This window comes from Camelus bactrianus, chromosome 5 (genome assembly GCF_048773025.1).
Source record: "Camelus bactrianus isolate YW-2024 breed Bactrian camel chromosome 5, ASM4877302v1, whole genome shotgun sequence".
In the NCBI taxonomy this organism is placed as follows: Eukaryota; Metazoa; Chordata; class Mammalia; order Artiodactyla; family Camelidae; genus Camelus; species Camelus bactrianus.
Window position 1 is genome coordinate 47,683,102 of NC_133543.1, and position 21,277 is coordinate 47,704,378.

General features: G+C 36.1%; 1 protein-coding gene across 8 annotated transcripts in view; it reads right to left on the minus strand.

Annotated features, from left to right (window-relative positions):
* Positions 1-21,277, minus strand: part of COBLL1 (cordon-bleu WH2 repeat protein like 1) — a 141,583-nt gene that overhangs the window by 54,457 nt on the left and 65,849 nt on the right. For 7 of the 8 annotated variants that reach the window (XM_074363797.1, XM_074363794.1, XM_074363795.1 and 4 more), the window contains one exon: positions 4,672-4,860. In XM_074363797.1, coding sequence (XP_074219898.1) covers positions 4,672-4,860 — 189 coding nt within the window. Of the gene's footprint in view, positions 1-2,387; positions 2,528-4,671; positions 4,861-21,277 lie in introns of those variants that run through there. The other variant, XM_045507659.2, reaches the window with a different exon arrangement.

Consider the following 21,277-nt stretch of genomic DNA (forward strand, 5'->3'; position numbering starts at 1 on the left):
TCAAATCAAAACTAATTCCTATTTATAGCATTCAGGGCAGAAAATATCATAAATTACAGGACAAGAGAGTATGCTAGTATAGCCATGAATACTCTCCTTCTAGGCAAACAAAGAGGATTCATGTCAATCTTCTATCAAATTTCCCAAATGAGAACTGCTTTTAAAGTGTTCCAGAAAAAGAAAGAGGAAAAAGGAACAAACACTTACTTGATGACAAAGGATTACGTACTGGGCAGACACCTGACTATAATGTAAGGCCCTGGAGGGATGTGCACACATACCAACATGTTTTCTTTTTCTCTTGTAGTGTCTGGAACAGGTCAGCCTATACGCTTCTTTTCATTAAAAATTATCTTTTCCCAAATCCTGGTAGGCACCACTGTTTATGCTGTTCTGCAGGTATGACATTTTCTGAGGACAGCCCTAGGCAGCTGGTCGCTAATGCTCACAAGCAGGATTCATTAACCCTCACTTTTAGTAAAGCAGACAGCTGCTCTGTCTGGTGAAAAAGGCCATTTACTCGACCAGCACACACACTTATATACACGTGTACACACATATCTACCTATACTACAGTATAATGGATATTACATTTAACTAAAGTGTTTTAATTCTCTTTCATTCAATCCTGTTATCCATGATAGCAGGACACAGAAATGCTCAAGAGTTTTCAGGCTGGCACTGCAGCTACCCTCCACTGTAAGCAAAAGATCACGAAAGCAGGATGGCAGACACAGGGGGAGTTTTGGTCATTAAAGAGGTGGTATCATTAAGCTCTGGTACCAAGAGATTGTTAAGCCTGCAGAAGGCTACTAACCTGATTCAGGATAATAAGTTTTTAGTCTCCCCCGGAGCACGTTGACTACCACCTCCAACCTTATTGTGTTCCCTAATCTGAATAAGCTCTCTGGTGAAAAAAAAAAAAAATCAATGTACAAACAAGTACATTCTTCTGAAGATCATGCTGTGCATTACATTCTCGCAAATGGAACATTCTGAGCATACCTCTGCATGAGCTGTACAATAAGAGAGAGGAAAGCTTGCTAAAATCTTCCCCAAGAATACATTTTGAGGAAAACAAAAGTCTGAAAAGTTAAATGAAGTATATCAGTTTTCTAAATATTTATTTCAGTCTAATATTGATATTATTCTTCAAAGGAAATATACATGTATAATGCCATCAAAATGAATATACAAGGAATATTTATACAAATCAAGAAGAGATGATCTCAAAAATTATATTAGAGAACTTTCACAGTGCCATATGGAACTCTGATTTATCTGAGAAAACCTCCAGTCCTTAAACTTACTTAAAATTACTCTTCCCGACGCCCCCACCAAATTCCTGTATCATTTTGTTGAAATTTTTCCTATTCCTATTGTTATTACAGTAACAAGACCATAAAGAAATTTAGGTTATCTATGTCATGGGTCTTCACATTCAGGAGCTAACATTTTCCAGAAAGAATGTATTTTTCTATTTATACATTTTTGTTGTTGATGTTATTGTTAAACACTGAGTTTTTAAAAAATGAGCCAGCATTTGCTGCAACATTCAAGATACCCCCAAATCACAGTCTTAAGGTATCATGAATAGCACTCTGAAATATCTAGAATCACTCCTAAGATATCCAGAATCACAGAACCACTTTAAATCATAAACACTAAAAATAAAAAAACAAGTCATAGTGTCTACAACTTGAGTCAGTCCTGAATGATGAAACTATTAGGAACAAAGTCCCTAAATCAAAGCCCCTAGTAAAAACACGGATATGAAACAAATTCTACTCTCAGAAGTTTTTGGGCCCCAAACAGAATTTTAAAAGCAATCAGAATTGGGGGCATTCTTGCCTTGCACTCTACCTGAAGAAAGTATCTTTATTTAAAAGCTCCTGGGAAAGCAACGAGGGCCTACCCAAATGCTGCTTCAAGACACACCATTTAAGCTGCTACTTCCATCTACATACAATAGTTTAGGGAGACATTCTGAATTTATTAAATGCCTACTACATTGCAAGAAACTGTGCTAAGCACTATGAAGAAAAGTAATGATACCTGCATAGAGCTTCTGGTTTATTTAAGAAATAAGACACACATATAAATTATAGGATAGGACAAGATGTGATAACCATTCCTGGTTTAAAGTTTCAGTAGAGTTTAGAAGTCAGAGCTAACAGTTCATTCTGGGGAGATCAGGGAGCCTATATAAAGTGTCCCTTGAGCTACATGACATAACTGGAGAAAATGTGGGTGGCAAGGTACTCCAGACGGAAAAACCTTCCCAAAAGTGTGGAGGTAGAAAAAGCAGTCTCTGTAGGATGGAAGAGTCACATGCAGCAGAAGCTTAAGATATTCAAAGGGCAGTAGGCAAGGAAAGCCTGCCTCACCTCAGAGGAGAAGAAAATAAGGTGACCCAGCGTCCAGGCTTGGTAGCTTGGACTTCCTTAATTTGGTGCTGACTTGCCGTCCCTGCAGTCTTTTATCAAAGGGAGTGCCACAAACAGAGGGGTGTTTCAGTCAGATTAACCTGAGGGTGGAGAGTAAGTGGAGAGAGCCCAGAGTTAAGAAAAACAATTCTCAATACAAAATGGAGGAGACCAATATGTGCCAGGCACTGATAATATTTCATTTAATCCCAACAACAATTCAGTTATAAAACATTTTTATAGATAAGAAAACTGAGGCAATTCAACAACAGTTGGCAGCCCAGAAACAAAAAGCTGACTGATAGAAAATTACTCTGGTTTAGGAACCTGGGAGGCAAACACACCGGAAGGTCAAAAGGGTGGGGAAAATCTGGGGTCCTCTTAAGTATAAATGCAGCAGGAATGACCGCTGCAGAATCCAAGTCAAATATGAAGAACAATGCAGCAATCTGAAGAGAGGTCAGGAATTAGACTTTTAAGGAGGATGAAGAACAAATCGATGTAAGAAAAAGTGGATATGCCAGATGTCAAAACGGTTGTGTCAAAGAGGGAGCCCTAACATCTCAGTATCAGAACAACTTCAGGGTGACAAGACACCACCGTCCAGGTGCACAGGGGGAAAGGACTATGGATGTAGCTTCCCAGAGTTAAGGAAACGGAAGAAAAGCTAGCTCAGGGTAGTATGTGGAAAAGTCTAAAGTAATTATGGGTGACAGGCTAGAGAGGAAAACCGTGATTCTAATACTGCAGTGACTGAGGTTGAAAAAAAAGAAATCTAAAGGACACAGAAGGCTGACAGTAGGGTAGACAGCAATATAAACAGATGACTGCTACATTCAAGAAATAATGTTAAGAAGTACTGATGATGAAACCATTGTTACCTGTCAGCATCAGTGGAGAACTTGGAAAAATACTGACTTTTTTTTTAAGTTACCTTGAATTCAGGGAACATAAGAAGAATTGCCTTTATCATCCCTAGCCATATCCATTATCATTATTACTTTAAAACCAGAGTAATGGTATGATTTCAAGGACTGAAGATGATATGATGGCCATTGTCCCTAACTTACAAGATGCCTTCCTCACCCAGAAGAGGCACAACCCAGGTGTTTAGCTGCATCTGAGGTAGAAAAACTCCAAAGTCAGTCACAGGGTTCTCAACCTCCTAAGTGTGGTTCAATGTGCGATCTCCAAAACTACTTTCAATACAAAATAAATGGCAAAATGCAACTTACCTAAATTTAATGAGAATTTAATACACAATGCTATGTACTGCCTGCTAACGCTGAACTGTTCTATATTCATGTACTTCCATAAAGTTATACATAATCTTAAGGGTAAATCTTAAGATTATCTTGAATGAGTTTCTTTTAGACAAAACCACATTGGAAAAATGCAATACCCAATATGTTGCTTACTTCTTCTTTTATTCTACACACACACACACACACACACACACACACGTAATACTAAGGTCAAAACAGCTTAAATTTCTAAAACAGGACTCAATAACAAACAGGTAGTTGAGGTGAAAGGTGGAACAAGACCAAGTATACAACTCACGTAACTTTCCACTTCGAAATGAAATGGAAAATTACACTTGGCTTTATTCCATTTTTCCAATTTTTAGTCAGGTGTTAAAAATATAAATCTCCTAAATCACATCCTCCCTTCTTGCTGGGTTAAAGTTTAATTTTACATTTCTGTTAAATGTATCCACACTTTTAATAAATTTATTAAGTCATTCAATGACATGAAAGATCCTGCTAGTTTTACAGATATATTTATCTGTTTTGATAAATGAGAGAGTATTACATTTTAAGAGTAGTTTGTAACTTCTGCAAAATCAAATTTGGAGAAGCAGCTTAAAAGAGAAAGAATGATTTGGAAAGGACAGGAAAGGGTTTCTTCATGGATCCCTGGATTGCTTTGTAAGTTTGACATACAAAATCAATGCAACTGATTATCATTCCTCTGGGAAAGGCTATTAAAAAAAAAACGTATTAAATGACTAACAAAATATAATAATATAGTTCCAAATTTCAAGAGTCACTTCACTGGTGTTCATAGATCTGATATTTCAAACACTGTTAGAAAAACTTTTAATACCCTGCAGCATTTACTTTTTTTTTACTGAGTGATGAATGAAGTATTCTGTCAAAGAAAAAAAATCAAGTATACAACAGAGGGTTTCAATTACAGAAGAAGAAAGGGAAGTCCTGGTATTTCATTCACCCCATCGTACCTGCCATGAACAGTAGTAGATTTGATAATATCCCCAGGTAGAACCACTAAGAGTTCAATGTCTTTATCTATCGTGTTTTCTTTCTGTTCCATGATAAAAGTAGAAGATTCTACAGAATTGTCAACTGAAGAGGCATCAAGGTATTTGGTCTCAGCTGGAGGAAGTGGTGCTTTGGCTTTTGGTTTTCTCCTAAAATAAAAACAAAACACAGAGCATAAAATACATGTATTTTAAAAATAACTTGCTCATATGATCTATTTAATAAAAACACAAATGTGTGTATATGTTTTTCACATCTAGGGAAAAAAAGCATCAAAATGTTAATTGTCAGTTTACTAGGGATGATGGAGTTAATTTTTTTTTTTTGCCTTTTTTAATCAGCATATTTTGTTTGTTTTCTACAATATGCCTGCATCACTTGGCAATACAAAGAAACATGATCACAAAGAGATTAGATACTGGCCTTCATTAAATTCAACTAGTGTGTGTTCACCATAGAAAAGCAAAAGTATAGCATTTTCTCTGATGTGACAAATTATAAAAACCCTTACTGTCTCAGGATGGAGATCAGTATCTCATTCCACACCTCATAATAGCTCTTACTTTTGTACCATTCACTCTATTATTTTCCAACCAAGCGAATTCTGCCTCTCTATCCAGATAAACTCTACCTATCCTTCAAAGTCTAGCTGAAACCACCCTCCTCCCACCCCTCCATATTGAGTGTCTCCTTATGTGGCACATACAGCAGATTCCTCAAATGTAACATATTCTTCCATTTCTCCCCCTGGGTACCAGTTTCATCTCTCTGCCTATGTTTATTACTCCCTGTAAGAAAGATGTATGCTGTGTTTCCCACTGTGCTTAGCAATGAACAATGAACTGTGATTGGTTATTTGATAAATTATGTTTCTGTTTCAATTAAAAATGTTATAAATAATTATTCCAATAAATAAGTTTGTCACTTACTAGGACAACCCCTTCACTAATTTATAACAAAACAGTAGTAGGCATTCTTTAAAAAGTCACATGGGCTAATTCAGTGATTTGATGGGTTGAAAAAAATGAGACATGATGAACATAAAGTAACTATAAGTAAGGATATGGACTTTTTTTAAGTATTGAAAATTAGAGCTTTTAATTATTTATTTCATAATTGGAGGTTTGTACCTCGTAATCCCCTTCACCTATTTTTGCCCATCCCCCGCTTGCTTCTGGGAGAACAAATACTCCTGCTTTATATTCAGAAGATATAAATTTTAATTTCTCCGTCTTCCCTCTCCTAGGCAAAAATATAAACCAAGCAAGATAAAAGGACTTCTTTGTAAGTAAATATGTAACATCCAGCCATTCAGTACTTTCAAAATTTAAGGTCTCACAAATCTAAGCATTTTTGTGCACTCAGCATCATGAAAAAGCAGAAACAAGTTTCCTACATTGCACATTAACTTACTAAACTAATAGGCCTCTAGTTTTTAGGACTATAAACTACATAGCTATATTATGCTTCAGAAAAAATTTATTTTACAATAGTGACAAAAATGAACTTTTGTAAGTGTTTGAATATATATGTTTATAAAATCTATATGAAGAAAAACTTTATCCAATTTCTAAATGTTTTTAATCTGCCAAAACTGACCACTCATCTATTCAACCAATATTTATCCTATAACAACAATCATGTAGCAGATTCAGTTAAACACTGGAGATGTAAAGACAGCAAGACCGGTTCTCCTACCCAAAAAGGACTGACAGATACATACAAAATTAGAATAATGTTTGATGATTGTTCCAATATAGGAACACAGATGGTATAGCTGAAGCTCATAGGAAGAGAAACTCCCTGGAATCCAGAAGTGTTTTACAGATGGGAAACATGAGTTGGGTTTGGGGGAATGAATAGAAACTCACAGGGAAAGACAAGAAATAATTGATATTTTAGGCAGAGGAAAGCAAATCGAGCCATGAAAGTGGTCCTTCTTAGGATTGAAGAGTTGGGTGAAATTCCACAGTGAAGTCAAAGGAGAAGAGAAATCAGTGAATCAATTTAAAAGCTTTCATAAATAAGAGAATTCAGTAAGGTGGCTTGGTACACGTGCCAACGTCAATAGCTATGTAAACATAAGCAAAAACCAGTCAAAGTATAATGAAAGAAAAAAACTTCTTCCACAGTAGCAACACAAATGAATTTTTTAAATTGTTACAATAAATATAACAAGAATTTTATAAAATCTATATGAAGAAAATCTTAAATGCCAAATATTCAGCTTGGATCTCTCCCTTCAACTCCAGATTTGTAAACCCAACGCCTACTTGACATCTGGACTCAGATGACTAACTGGAATCTCCAACTTAATTTAACTTCCAATTCCTCTTCCCTACTTTTCCAAACCACATTTTTTCCTCTCCAAATCTTCCCATCTCAGTAAATCATAATTCTTTCAGTTGCTTGGGCCAAAAATCTCCTCTCTCACACACATCCAATCCAATCCATTTGACAAGTCTGCCAGCTCTATATTATAAATAGACCCAGAACCCACTGACAACTTTGATTTACCAAACACCTCTGTTCAAGCTGCTGACCTGTCTTCCTGCTCCCAGCCTTGTCACTTTACACTCCGTTCTCAACACAGCAGCTGGAGTGATCCTCTTAAAATGGTAAGTCTGATCACCGAACTTCCTTTCCCACCTTCCACTGGCTTCTGACCTCACCCAAAATAAGTCTAGAGTTTTACAATCCATCCTCACTTACCTCTAGACTCTCCAGTCTCCTCTCTCCCACTTTCTCCCTGGGCTCACTGCACTCCAATCCTATGAACTCTTGTCTTTTCCTTGAACACTCTCAGAACAATCCTGACTCAGGTCCCCTCTACAGGGTCTGCTCCAGGCCTTAAGAAAACACCTCTGTTTCTCTGCTTTACTTTTGCCTGAGGGCTTATCAGCAACTGACATATTTGTTTATCACATCTCCTTCCATTAGAGTAATTGATCCCATAAGTATAGGGACTCGTCCCCACTGCCCAGTGTCACACGTTTGCTAATGTGTAGAATCTCTGGAACAATGTCTGCCACATAGCAGGCACTCATATTTAATGAATGAATGAATTTAATGAATACTTCCCACAAAAATGAGCTACTTAAGCATATAACTGGGAAGGAAAAAAGTTCTTACCACCACGCTACATATGGATTGCCTGTATTAGATTTTAGAAATGAATGTATTATGTTTTATTTTTATTTTATTTTACACTGGATTTATTAGCAAAGGATAATTGGGAACCTCAGGACTTTAGAAGAGTTTCATGGGAAAGGTCAGAAGACAAGCCCAAGTGCCGCGTGCAGGGAAGTAAAGCATCAAGAGCAACTTGCCCACGGGGGACTTGGCTTTCAGGAGGAGTGGCACCATGGAAGGTCTGACAGGCACTCCTGCTGCCACCGTCACCTTCCCGCCCCCTGCTTCCATCATCGGAGGCATATTCCCATTTCCAAGTGTTGCTCCTCTTTGAATGCCCTCCCCATCCTCTCTGCCTTTACACATATTATCTAACCCTCAAGGTCCAGATCAAATCACAGTTCCCTAGGACATTTTCCCTGTCTACTGCAGACTGCAACAAACAGTTTTAATGTTCTATGTATGTATGACTTACTTCCTAAAGTACTTTGAGTCTATGCTGAAAACCCACCTTAAATTACTTAAGATAAGCCAACTTAAAAAAAAAAAAAGGAAAGCAGAACAAAGCACAAGTTGAAATATTATTTACATAGAACTACTGGGAACAGCTTAGTGTTCCCCATTACTTTAAATAATAAAGCATTTGTCATCTTTGGTCCTGAAATTTGGAAAGCATAGTGGGTATTAGCCTAAGATCCTTCCATGATGAATTAGAAACCCAACAGTCAAAATGCAATGTGTAAGTAAGTAAACATCAAACACAAAGCAAGGAAAGAAGTGGCGTAAAACTGATGGGTAACCTTGAAATTTCAGAGCAATGAGAGCAAGTTGAAATGAGCTCTGTGGGGGAGTGAGGCAGGTACGGAGTTACACTTCAAAGAGAAGAGATATGTGACTCAGTTCTTCAAAGAAAAGAAGTATTTAGGCAGAGAGAGCCTGTAGGATCATTTATAAATTGGTTTCCAACTGTGATCTATTTACATTAAATTCAGGAATGTGTCTATCTAGTTAAAGTTTGTTTACTACATTGTGTAGTCTAGTAAAGAGAATACCAGGCAGAGGCCTGGATTGGGCCTGAATCCCAAGTACCTTTAAGACTTTGTTAACTTATTTGACCTTTTACTCACCAGCAAAATCTTTAAAATGCCTTTTACCTACCCACATCTTTACCAATACTTGAAGTTTTTTTGGTTGAGATGCTTTGAAGCAGTAACAAAATCACATATCACCCAAAGCCAAAGATATTGTGAAAGTAATCAAAGTTTTTAACAATCTAAATGCAGGAAATTCGGGTAATGAAATGTAAGAAATCAACATGCAATAACAACTACAATTTATGGATTAAGAATACTAGTTTTCATTAATATATTAAAATCACAGTGACCACCATTGAAGTGCCCCACCCCTTATAAATAGGAATGATGTTTGAGCCAGTTTTCTACTCAAGGGATTTTCACATAAGCTCTTCTTCACTAGTAGCCCAGTTTGACTCAGTTTCTGCTCCTCAGAGGCCACTACCTTCAACAGTAATAACAGCAAATTTTACACAAGGGTGGTGGAGAGAAGGTTAAACTGAAGATATTTGGGACAGAAAACATTTCTGTATCAAGGCAAAAATTCATTCATCAAGCCTTAAAAATTACAAGCCACACTAAATTACTGCTTAAGTAAAGCACTGTTTCGTTCATTAAAATTGTCAACATTATACTCCACTTTCATCATGAAAATTAAGGTACATTTTCATATTATGCACTATTGAATACCCAAATTTAACTTTAACACAAAATTCAAATGGTATCCTGCTACTACTACTGATTTTTTTTTTAACCACTTGATTTACAAAGCACTTCAAAATCATGTGTCCATTGTTATCACTACTCCATCCCTGTCAATATTAATATCCTTAAATTAAATGAAAAGGGATAAAACAGAAGCTCAGCAAAACAACAGAAATCTACTCAAATACCTCTTCTTAGCTTGAAAGAAAAAAGCTTTCAATTGTACATGAGGTATACTTGCATCCTTAATAAGCCACTCAAGTCCAGTGGGATCTCATCTGTTTGCTATATTTATGTCATATCCCTACAGATTCAGAGAACTACTACACAAAAATACCACTTTGATATTAAAGACAAAATATAAGAATGGAATTATAATTCTTAAGACAATAGGTTTTTAAAGTATTACATTCTAATGACTGGAAGGAAATTTAACAGCCACCCCCTCTCAGGGCAGAGGGCTCTCAAACATTAGATGCACTGTGGTCAGTGTTGAGGAAGCGGTCCTTCTGGCAATGCTTTCATGGCCCCTAATCTATCCATTTCAACAATAAAGTAGAGACCGATATCTCAAAACGATTTCTTAGAGTCTCTTTCTGGGTTTAATGAAACAAGAGAAAATTTTATTAAACAAAAATTTGCTCCAGTGGTAGGCATAACATTGTGCTACATGCCTGAAGGTATGCAAGTAAGAACAAAAGGTCCCTTTTCTGGATGAGCCTTATATCTAATCAGAATGAATATATATACAGTAGCCTTAAAAGTTAAGCAGTAATGAAAGGCAATGAGGGGAGACCCAAGGCATTATTTGACTCTCAACAGAGATTTCTCTTGTCAAGGTCACCAATCACCTATGTGCCCAAATCTAACAGACAAATTGTACATCTTGTCTGGGTCACATTTGAGTTAAGTTCCTAAATTCCAACAAGGACACATTTCACTGCTGCTCAAGCCCTCTGCTGGGGATTCTCTTCCCTTGGCTTCTTTGTGTGACAGTACAACCTGCTGTTTTCTTCCTTTCTCACTGCCACTCTTCAGTCTCAATGCCCTCATCTCCTTGCCTGATTTTTAAACGTTGGGGCACCCCAGGGCTCCTTGTCTGCTCCTTTCTCTTCTCTTTCTACAATCCTCACCCCCATGTAATCTCATGAAACTCCATGGCTTTAAACACCAACTATAAGTCTTAAATTCACGTCTCCAACCTGACCTGTTTATTGAGCTCTGTCTTACATGCCCCAAAATCTCATGGTCTTCTCCATCTGAATGTCCCATAGGCATCTCACAATCAGAACTCTTGATTCTCCTCTTTACATCCAATCCCCAAACGCATCCAAACCTCCCCCAGTATTTCCCATTCCTGCAAACGGTTCCCCACTAACCATCCTGTTACCTCAAGCAAACATCCTAGGTATATTTTGATGCCTCTCTGTCCCTATCTCCTATTCCCCGTCATCAAGTCCTGTGAGATTTTAACTCTAAAGCATATCCTGACTGTGTGCTTTTCACCAGCTCCTCTGCTACCACCCTGGCAATTAAGCCGTCATCTCTTGCTTGGATTGCGCCTGACTGGTCTCTCCCACTTCTCCTCTTGTCCCTCAAGACCTGTTCTTCTCTGCAGCAGTCAAGAGGGATCTTTTAAAAATGTCAGTCAGATCACATCACATCCTTGATGCTTCACTTGTCCCTCATTGTTTTGAGAATAAAACCCGAATCTCATCCCTGGTTTGCAAAGCCCTAGATGAGCCAGCCTGGTGATTCTCAAAGTCAGATTTCACAGCAGCAGCAGCAGCACCTGGGTCCTTGTTAGAAATGCAAATTCTCAGGCCACACCCCAGGCCTAAATAATCAGAAACACCGGGGATGGAGACCTGCAATTCACCTCTGATAACTCTCCAAGTGACTCTGATGTACACTAAAGCCTAAGAGATCACTGAGCCAGCCCCCGCCAACATCTGAGCGTCCCTCTAATGACTCAGCTTCAACTCTGCGTGTAATTCACACGGGCATTCTGTCCCTTCCTGAAACAGCAGGTTCCTCTGCATCTGAGGGTCATGCAGAGCTGCTCCCTCAGCCCACATGCCTTTAACCAAAGAACTTCAAACGCCTGCTCCTTCAGCTCAGACTTCAGATCCAGTATTTCTCCTCATGCAGGTATTCTCTGACCACTCAAAAGCAGTGCCAACACTCACCGCCACCCATCTCTTCACCCAGTGGTGCTCAAATCTGGCTACACAATGGACTCCCTTGCAGAGTCTTACAAAATGCTGAGGCCCAGGTCCCACTCCCAGAAATTTTGAGTTAACCAGCTGTGGGTTTGGCTTTTTATTTTTCAATCTCTCCAAGTGATTCTAAAGTGCAGCCAAGTTTGAGAACCACTGGTCCAGCATGACACCTGATGGACAGTAGGCATTCCATTAGAGTTAATTATTTACTTTCCTAAGAAATTTTGTAAACTCTGAAACACTGTCTGAAGGTTGCTACTTAGGTCAATCAAGTTCGTGTAAATTCAGGAAGGTCTCAGAATCCTTGACTATAACAAATCTTAAAAGTAGTCCAGAGTTTACTAATAACTTTTCTAAATTTAAATCCCCATTATATTTTTACTTTCTTTTATCTAAGAAGGAAATTCCTTATGAAAGGAAGGAAAACAAATTTCCCTTGTTACTTTTCAGAGTTATATAATTTACTTACAGAAAAATGTACAAATATAAGTGAATATATTTTTACATATGTATATACACACTCAAGGAACCTGCCCACAGACGAAGATATAGAGTAGGAAAATGTACCTATAAATTAAAAATTAAATTTCTCACATCTGTCTTATAAACGTTGCTGCAATTTCAGCTTGTCTCTGGGCTTTCCTAAGTATCTTAAGTGGGTTGTTTATTTTATTCAGAGTTAAGAAAGTCAAACATCAACAAGAGGAAAATGAGGAAAGCCTTCAGTAGAAATGAGCATATCAAAGGAGATAAAAAAATTTCATCAAAACAAATGAGCAAAGTTGACAAAACAGACTTGAAAGCAATATAAACAATGAGTCATGAGACAGTCAACAACTGGGCACCCACTGTGTGCTCAGTGCTGTAGAAAGAATCTGGGTAGATTAAAGAAATACCACATGCGGTCCTCTAATATCAGTAGCTTAAAAATGAAATGAGTCCGTTCAAACCATTTCAAAGATGTCCTAAACAGACCCCACAAAAACTAAATTAACTGAATGTTTATCTAGTTCCAGGACCTGTGCAAATGTTTTACACAGATAATCTTTTAACAAGTGCTTGCGTTAAAAAATATTTATCTTATTGAATTCATAAACATTTATAGAGATTAGCAAATTTCTCTCAAAAACAAACTGAAACTTCAAAACCATGACCCAGCAGAGCTCAGTTGCCACCACATTCACTGTGTGCAGAGCCTTCTGCCCAGTAAGTAATAAATGGCAGTAGCAACTGCACTCGGCATCATCTACTGAAAGCTTCCTCTGAACTTTCTATTTGATGCCTTGCAGACAATGTATATGGGAAAGCCAGTGCAGTTTATGAAAATTAGTCTGAAAAGGTAAGAAATATGATTTACAATACAATTCAAACATTCAAAAATGAATAACACACATACAGGGCGAGAGAACTGCAGAACTTCTTGGGCTTCTTTTTTCTTTGGCACATAAAAATTAAGTATAAAAAGCTTTATAAAGATATATTTCCACTTTTTCAAATGAGGTTAAATATGTATTAAATTTAAGACAAAAAAAGTCATCCACAATTGTTTTACTCAGTATGCTCTCTGAAAACATGAAAGAATAAATGTAAAGAAAGACATTTTCACCCCTAAAAGGATGTTAACATGTTCTTAGTTTGCAACCCAGATGTCCTTCAGTAGGTCAATGGACAAATAAACTATGGTACATCCAGACAATGGAATATTATTCCATTATTTCCATTTTTCCACTATAAAAGAAATAAGCTATCAAGCCATAAAAAAAAAATGGAGGAATCTTAAATGCATATTACTATGTGCAAGAAGCCATCTGAAAAGGCTGCATATTGGACAATTCCAACTATATTATGTTCTGGAAAGAGTGAAAATATGGAGACACTAAAAAGACCAGGGGTTGCCAGGAGTTGGAGGGAGGGATAGGTGGAACATGAAGGATTTTTAGAGCAGTGAAAATATCTTATATGACACTATAAAGATGAATACATATCATTATCTATTTGTCCAAACCTGAAGAATGTACAACATCGAGTGATGACTGGTGTAAACAATAGACTTTGGGTGTTTATGATTTGTCCGTGCAGGTTCATCAACTGTGACAAATGTACCACTCTGGGGGGATACTGATACTGTGGGAGGCTATGCAAACGTGGGGGGGAGGGTATATATGAAATCTCTGTATCTTCTGCTCAGTTTTGCTGTGAACCTAAAATTAATTGCTCTAAAAACATTTTCTTTAAAAAAAGTTCTTAGTTGGGATGCTTTTTTCAGTTTTCAAAAGAATGCTAGGTAAGGAACTATATAAAACATTAAATGTGGATGTTATAATTATTAAAATATATGTACATATGCATATTAAATGGTGGGAATGTATATGTCAGCCAAGCAAGCATACTGGTACATTAACCAACCATAAAATGAAAGCAAAAGTTGCTTTCAAGTCACAATCTCAATAATCTACTTTCCAAAATGTACTTTGGTAAATACTAAACAGCATTTAATCATTAGTCTCTGTAAAGTTTAAATCGATGTTGGGGAGTGGTGTGAGTTGGAGTAAACCATATTCAAAAGCATAACATTCACTGCATGTGGATAAAGAAAACTCCTTGACATAACTTTTCCAAATCAATTTTCCTAGCTACAAGTTTTGTTAAACACTGGCTAGAAAAACTACTTGGAGATAATGTCTCAGAGTTTAGAAATATTAAAATCTAAACTAATACTTTATACAAAAATTAACCTAAAGTTGATCTAAATGTAAAACAAATGTAAAATGTTTAGATCAAAACATAGGAGAAAACCCTTGGGACCAAGGCTTAGGCAAAAGGATCTCAGACATGACACCAAAGACATAATTAGTAAGATTTTTAAAAATATCAATAAACTGAACTTCAGCAAAAATTAAAACCTTTTGCTCTGTGAAAGACCCAGTTAAAAGGATTAAAAAGACAAGACACACACCGGGAGAAAATATTTGTGAGTAACACAGTTAACAAAAAGACTTATATCCAGAATATAGAGAGAACCTTCTAAACTCAATAGTAAGAAAACAAAGAATCCATTTATAAAATGGGCAAAGGTTTGAACTCTTTACCAAAGAGGATATAAGAATGGTAAACAGGCACATGAAAAAATGTTCAACATCATTATCCATTTAGGGAAATGCAAATTAAAGCTATCATGAGATACCACCACACACCTAAATCAAAAACTACTGATAGTATCAAGTGCAGACAAGAATGTGGAGAAACTAGATCTCTCATTTGTGGCTTATATAAGGTGAATGCAAAATGGTACAGTCACTTTGGGAAACAGTTTGTCAGTATAATATGAAGTTAAACATACACAAACTATACAACCTAGCAATCTACTCCTGGGTATTTACATGAGAGAAATGAAATTTTATGTTCACACAAACCTGTACATGAATGTTTACTGCAGCTCTCTTCATAACAAACCCAAATAGGGAACAACCCAAATGTGCTCCAAAATGAGAATGAGAAAACTGTGATGCATCTGTGCAATGGAATACTACTCAGCAATAAAAAGTAAGCCTTGATACACTCAACACCTTAGATGATCTCAAAGGCATTATGCTGAGGGAAAGAAGCCAGTCTCAAAAGGTTACATACTATATGGTTCCATTTACATGAGTCCCAAAGTGACAAACTTACAGTCTTAGAAAACAGATCACTGGCTGCCAGGGTTGGAGGCAGGGTGTAATTAGTAAGGTAACGTAAGGGATCCTTTGTGATAACGCAACAGTTCTGTATTCTGATTGTGGGAAGTCACACAAATCTACACATGTAATAAAATTCCATAGAATTATAAATCAAAACAAATTTTTAAAAGATACTGAATGCATGTAAAAGCTGCTGAAGTCTGAATAAGGTCAGTACCTCAGTTAACACTATTATACCAAATTCACTTCCCTGGTTTTGATAACGTACTACAGTTATGTAAGACATTCTTATTGGGGGAAGCTTGGGCAAAGGCAGAGGGAAACGTTCTGCACTGTTTTTGCAACTTCTTCCAAATCAAACTATTTAAAAATTTAAAAACTTACTATAAAAATATATCTTAAAGTAGTGATTCTCAAAATTAGATGGGCATTAGAATCACGTTTGGGTGATTCTAAATCACACTTGGGTGGCCCCACACTATACCTTTTTAAATAGAATCTGCATACGGGGTCCAGGTGATATATACTGGTGATCCAGTACATATAAACAGTTTGAGACCCAGTGGACCAAAATAAAGGCAAAGGTACTGGAAAGAAAAATGATGATTGCCATCAATGTATATTATTCCATTTGATGGCTAATTGCTAAAGAATCTATACAGAACCGCATTCACAGACTATCTTACTGAACCAAGAGGCTCTCATTTATACTCAGTGAAAGACATACAAATGAAAATAATTCTTAATCTATTTGAAAATCTATTTTGAAAATATCATTATTCATAACACAAATCTGATATATCAATACAGAAGTGAAAATGCTGGTATTAAAAAATAAACCTATGCTATTAAAACAGAGGCATATAGGGAAAACACATTCTCATTAAGAAACAAAGGTCACATGTTTAAATGTCTACTAAAGGTGCTTACTTGTGCTTCCATGTGAAAACAGTACTGTCAGCAAACTACACACATAAACATAAGCATTGAGGTATTTGATCTAAAAGCTTCTTTTGTTGGAAAATAAACCATTAAAAGATCAGCCTAGACATTACCCTATATACGACAAAATAAGACTTCAAACCCAAGAAGCCTGGCAAAACTTACTTCAGTTATTCCCACCTCAGAGGTCGTTCACTAAGTGACACAACTCTCAAACCCCAGACCCATGGTTTCTGCATTTATGTTGGGGGTCTCTGTGTCTAACATCTGCTAGTCCCCTTTCACCTTTTCCTCAGGGAGGAATTAAATCACTGTTTTCCACTGTCTTCTATCTGTCTTATTACCAGGGGAAATATAACAGAGAATAAATCAAGTTTTAGAACACCTTAGGCTGCTCATTTCTGGAAGAATGCTAAACTATCTTAAACAGTTGCTACAAACTCTTAAATGCTAGCTCACTTGCTCTCAGCTCCACAGAAAATTAAGTCTTTTGAATGAAAAATTAGTCATTTCCTGATTATGCTCAAATAGTTCAGCTGTTTAATATAATAATTAGCAAACATAATAATTAGCAAAATCTAGAATGTGGATAGTCTACAACTCAGTTCCTCTAACAAACTGACAATGTGGGGGAAAAGCTGGGCAGAAGGGAGGCAGGTAGGACTTACATAGAGTGAGAGATTTAAGTGACATAACTACCAAAGTAATGTGTGAAACGGAATCCAATTTGGACAAAGTGACTGTTACAGAAATTTAAATGAAAACTGGGTATTAGATGAAACGCAGAAGGAACCATTCATTCTGTTGGGTACAATAATACCATGGAAGGTATGTTTAAAAATAAAAGTTATTACTTATACATACATAATAAAATACTTATGAGTAAAATGGTTATGGGTGGGATTTTTCTTTAAAAGAAAAAAAAAGAAGAAAATGCAGAGAGGGAAGGAGCTAGCTAAAGCAAGAAAGGCAAACATTTTTGAAGCTGGATGACAAGTAATAAATACTCCCTCCTTTTGTGTTTAAGAATTACTAAAGTAAAACAAAAAAAATCTTATGTTCCATGGTACAACAGAACAAAAAAAAATTGAAAACAGTAACTGAAATAAAAGAAACTACTGAGGTAATCAAAATATATATTTAGAATATATTTAGATCAAATATATACTAATCTCCTAAATGAAGGTCATTTCTGCTGCCTTTTCATGTGTAAAATGAGAAGCTTTAGCAAAAAATGTGTGAGGTTTCTTCCACCTTAATATTCGTAGTAAGTGCCTGAAGTAAGTAAAGATCATTTTTCTTTCTAGTATCTTTGCACTAACCCTAACCCATTTCAAGCCCTAGGCAATTACTGCCAATTCTCACCAGGCATATGAAAAGTTTAAAGTCATGATTTCCCAAAGTTATTTGAAGTCACTGGCATTTAAAATTACCACATATTCATGAAAGACCAATAGATACTCAAAAATTATAAGCCACACAGACTATACAAAACACAGCTTCAGACACAAATTGATTATCCAAGAAACATTTTGATTATAATTAAAACAGCTCGAGGACCACAAGATTCTGCTTTTCCATTAAACCACTCTTCTTTCAATTACAGACCAAGGGGTTAGTACAAATATTAAATATACAATCACTATAATATAATTAAACATATTTGTTTTAAGACAAGATACAAAGTAGCAATCATTGAAGAGACTAACATATCTAACAAAGGAAGGGTAGTTTGTATAATGAAAACACAAAACAACTACATTTAACTTACACTGGATTCACTACCTAAACCCAAGAAAAGATAGGATCCCTCCGTAAGTACTGCTTACACAACAATGTGTAGTTCAAAATTGTACTTTTAAACTCACACACAAAACTGCATAAGTATTTTTAGTATTTTCTTATATATTTAAATTCATTTGGGGAAAGAAATCTGTTGAGTTTTTAAATATGTAAGTAGAATACATATTAATATTATCTTACAGAAAACAGTCTGAGAAGAGTGATTTAGGATAATGATCAAAAAGGAATGCAAATATACCAAAAACCCTTTAATATTTCTAATCAGTAGGTTACTTTAAAAAGCCATTTAAAGTGAGAAATCAAAAGTTCAAGTAAACCTTTAGCACTTTATTTTAATTTAAAATAAACAGATATATTTTAACTCATGGATCTCTGATGCAGAGTGAAATTTTTATATTTGAACTGTACTCACTGATTGGATTTTCACCTTGTCTTTCTGGCATAAGCAGCACACAAAGGCTCGCCTTCCTTTCCCCTTTTTCTTTCTTTTTTTTTTTTAAGTGAGCTAAAGATTTCAAGACACCTGCAAGCAATTTGAATGCAAATTCCTTGATTTTATCATTTTATTTCATTCTTTAGTTCTCTCATTCACATATAATTCAACAGTACGTCTTTTTTTTGGGGGGGGGGGTAGGCACAGGAGGCCTACTCACCAAAGATTCTTTCTGAAGTACTTAACTTTGCTTTTACAGAAACAACTCTCTTACTGAATTCAAATCGTATGTTTATAATATTTAGGTAAATTTCATTATTACAATAAGTAATGGTAAAAACAGGCCTTAACAGGTTAGGAAACAGTCAAAACAGATTTTTTATAAAAAAGGCATGTATGGGCAATCTAGAAAGTACCTTATAGGCTTTGGGGGTTCAATGTGCCAAGGACAGCCATTCGGCATATTTTACTGAGGGAATGGAAATTTTACTTGACTCAGTGAATGATTTCACTGAAGTTTAAAAGCTTCTACAATCTTACTAGACATAGCATTGCTAGAAAACTCTGATCCATACACTGACAGATCTTTAAGAAACTGCGGCCCAGAACTCAATTTTGTTAGTTCATCAACTTGAATACTAGCAGGCCAATCAAAAATCACATAAGCTGCCTCTTAATTTTGTAAGAAAGGTAGTAAAAAATGAAAACACTATGGATCAGATCACACGTCACAAATGATACGAATAATTCTCTCAATAGAATAATAATCTAAGCAGTATTAAGCTATAAATACGTAAGTATAACTCTCCAGAAACTATCATTTTTATCCTCCTGTAGAAACAATCCCTTTTATTCAGGGAAGAATGATCTGAAACAATCCCTTTCTTTCTGTCATGACTATTATTTTCAATCCCAAAGAAAATAACTTAATAAAAAGTATAAATAATCCATTTGAAATCTTATTTATGTCATCATAACTAAAACATCACAATGAAATTAAAAACCAAGTAATACTTACTGACAAAGAGCTAGGTATCTCTGTGAAAGAGTTTACCTTCCTATTTCCTTATTTTTAGGTACAAATGGCATACTAAGCAAAGAAATCTCAGCTTACATACTCTTTATTTTTCATCCAGCGACAGTAATGTTCATTGGCTTCTTATAAATGGTCACAATTCTGACCACTAATTAGTTCAGATTAGTGAATTCTAATTAATGAATGGAAGCTGAGACCAGCACTTTAACTCTCTGGTTTAATGCTGTGTTCTAAAGGATCTAGAATATTTTTCAGCACAAAGAAGATGCTTAATAAAATACTGTTGAATGAATGAATTCTCCAATGAATTCTTTTTTTCAGATACACACAACATATACAGAGTCAGGTCCTCAAATCTTTTCTCAATTTAAAAAAGAATTCTAATTTCTCTAATTCACTCCTATACAACAAGCATTTATTCAGCACCTACACTGGCTTTGGATAGAAAAATAAATACATCAGTTCCTGTACTGGAAAAATAGTTTATTATTATACAATTTTGCTCAATTATGCATAGAAAGCCCCAGATGTTACCTTGTTCTCCCTTTCTCTTTCGGTGTCTTCGGTTTGATCGGTCAGTGAGCACTGGTAGAGCACACGTAACAATGGACACTGCATGCTATTACACTACGATGTGGGGGAAGCTATGCAGGTATCACAGCTCATTCTTACAACAACCTTGTGAGTTGCTGTAATCTCTATTTTACAGCATAAGGAACACATCCCCAAGAGGAGAATTAACTTGTCCTCAGTCACAGTAAATTGCAGATCTAGGTTTGAAACCCAGGGAAGTTCATTTCCAAGCCCATCTCCTTTCCCCCATGGCATTCTATTGCTGAATCTCCAACTGTGGGCATCCAGCGCTGGTGAAATAGCAATAGGAGATCTGGAGTGACAGATCCAAAAACAAACAAACAAACAAAAAACAAAACAAAACAAAACAAAACAAAAAATACCCCCCAACATTGTGTGAACCTATTCAATAAATACAATGTATTATTATTTTCTCTGGAACAACATCTAAAAGAAGCACTGACTCACCAGAAGAAAACCGTGAGGCATGTGTGTGCTAAAGACTAATTCACTCATCAGAACCATGCCTTCGTGCTCTATAACAAGCAAAGGAAATCACCCACATTCTAAAAAGTAAATTTTGTGTCATCTGCCTGGTTTAAGCAACCTAAAATACCATTTCTGGCCCTCTCAACTACCATGTATTTCATTTCCACAGAAAGGTAGCTAATCTAGTGTAGAAATACTGTAAAATCTATTGCAATTCTTCCTCCCAAGAAACAACAGAAGGAAATTACAAAGAAATACACAGTAGTCTCATTTATACAAACTTTCCCTAAGGAAATAGGTGGAACTAGAAACAAAGCCATACATAACATGCCAAGTACTGATGGTCAATGCAGCACAAAGTCTTAGCAAAGATTTTGTTCAAAAATAGCCCTTAGAATATCAAAGCCATTAAAACAACTTTTTTTTTAAGCACAAGAAGTCTAGTATAATAGGTGTGTTCCTGTTATTACAAAAGCCAAGA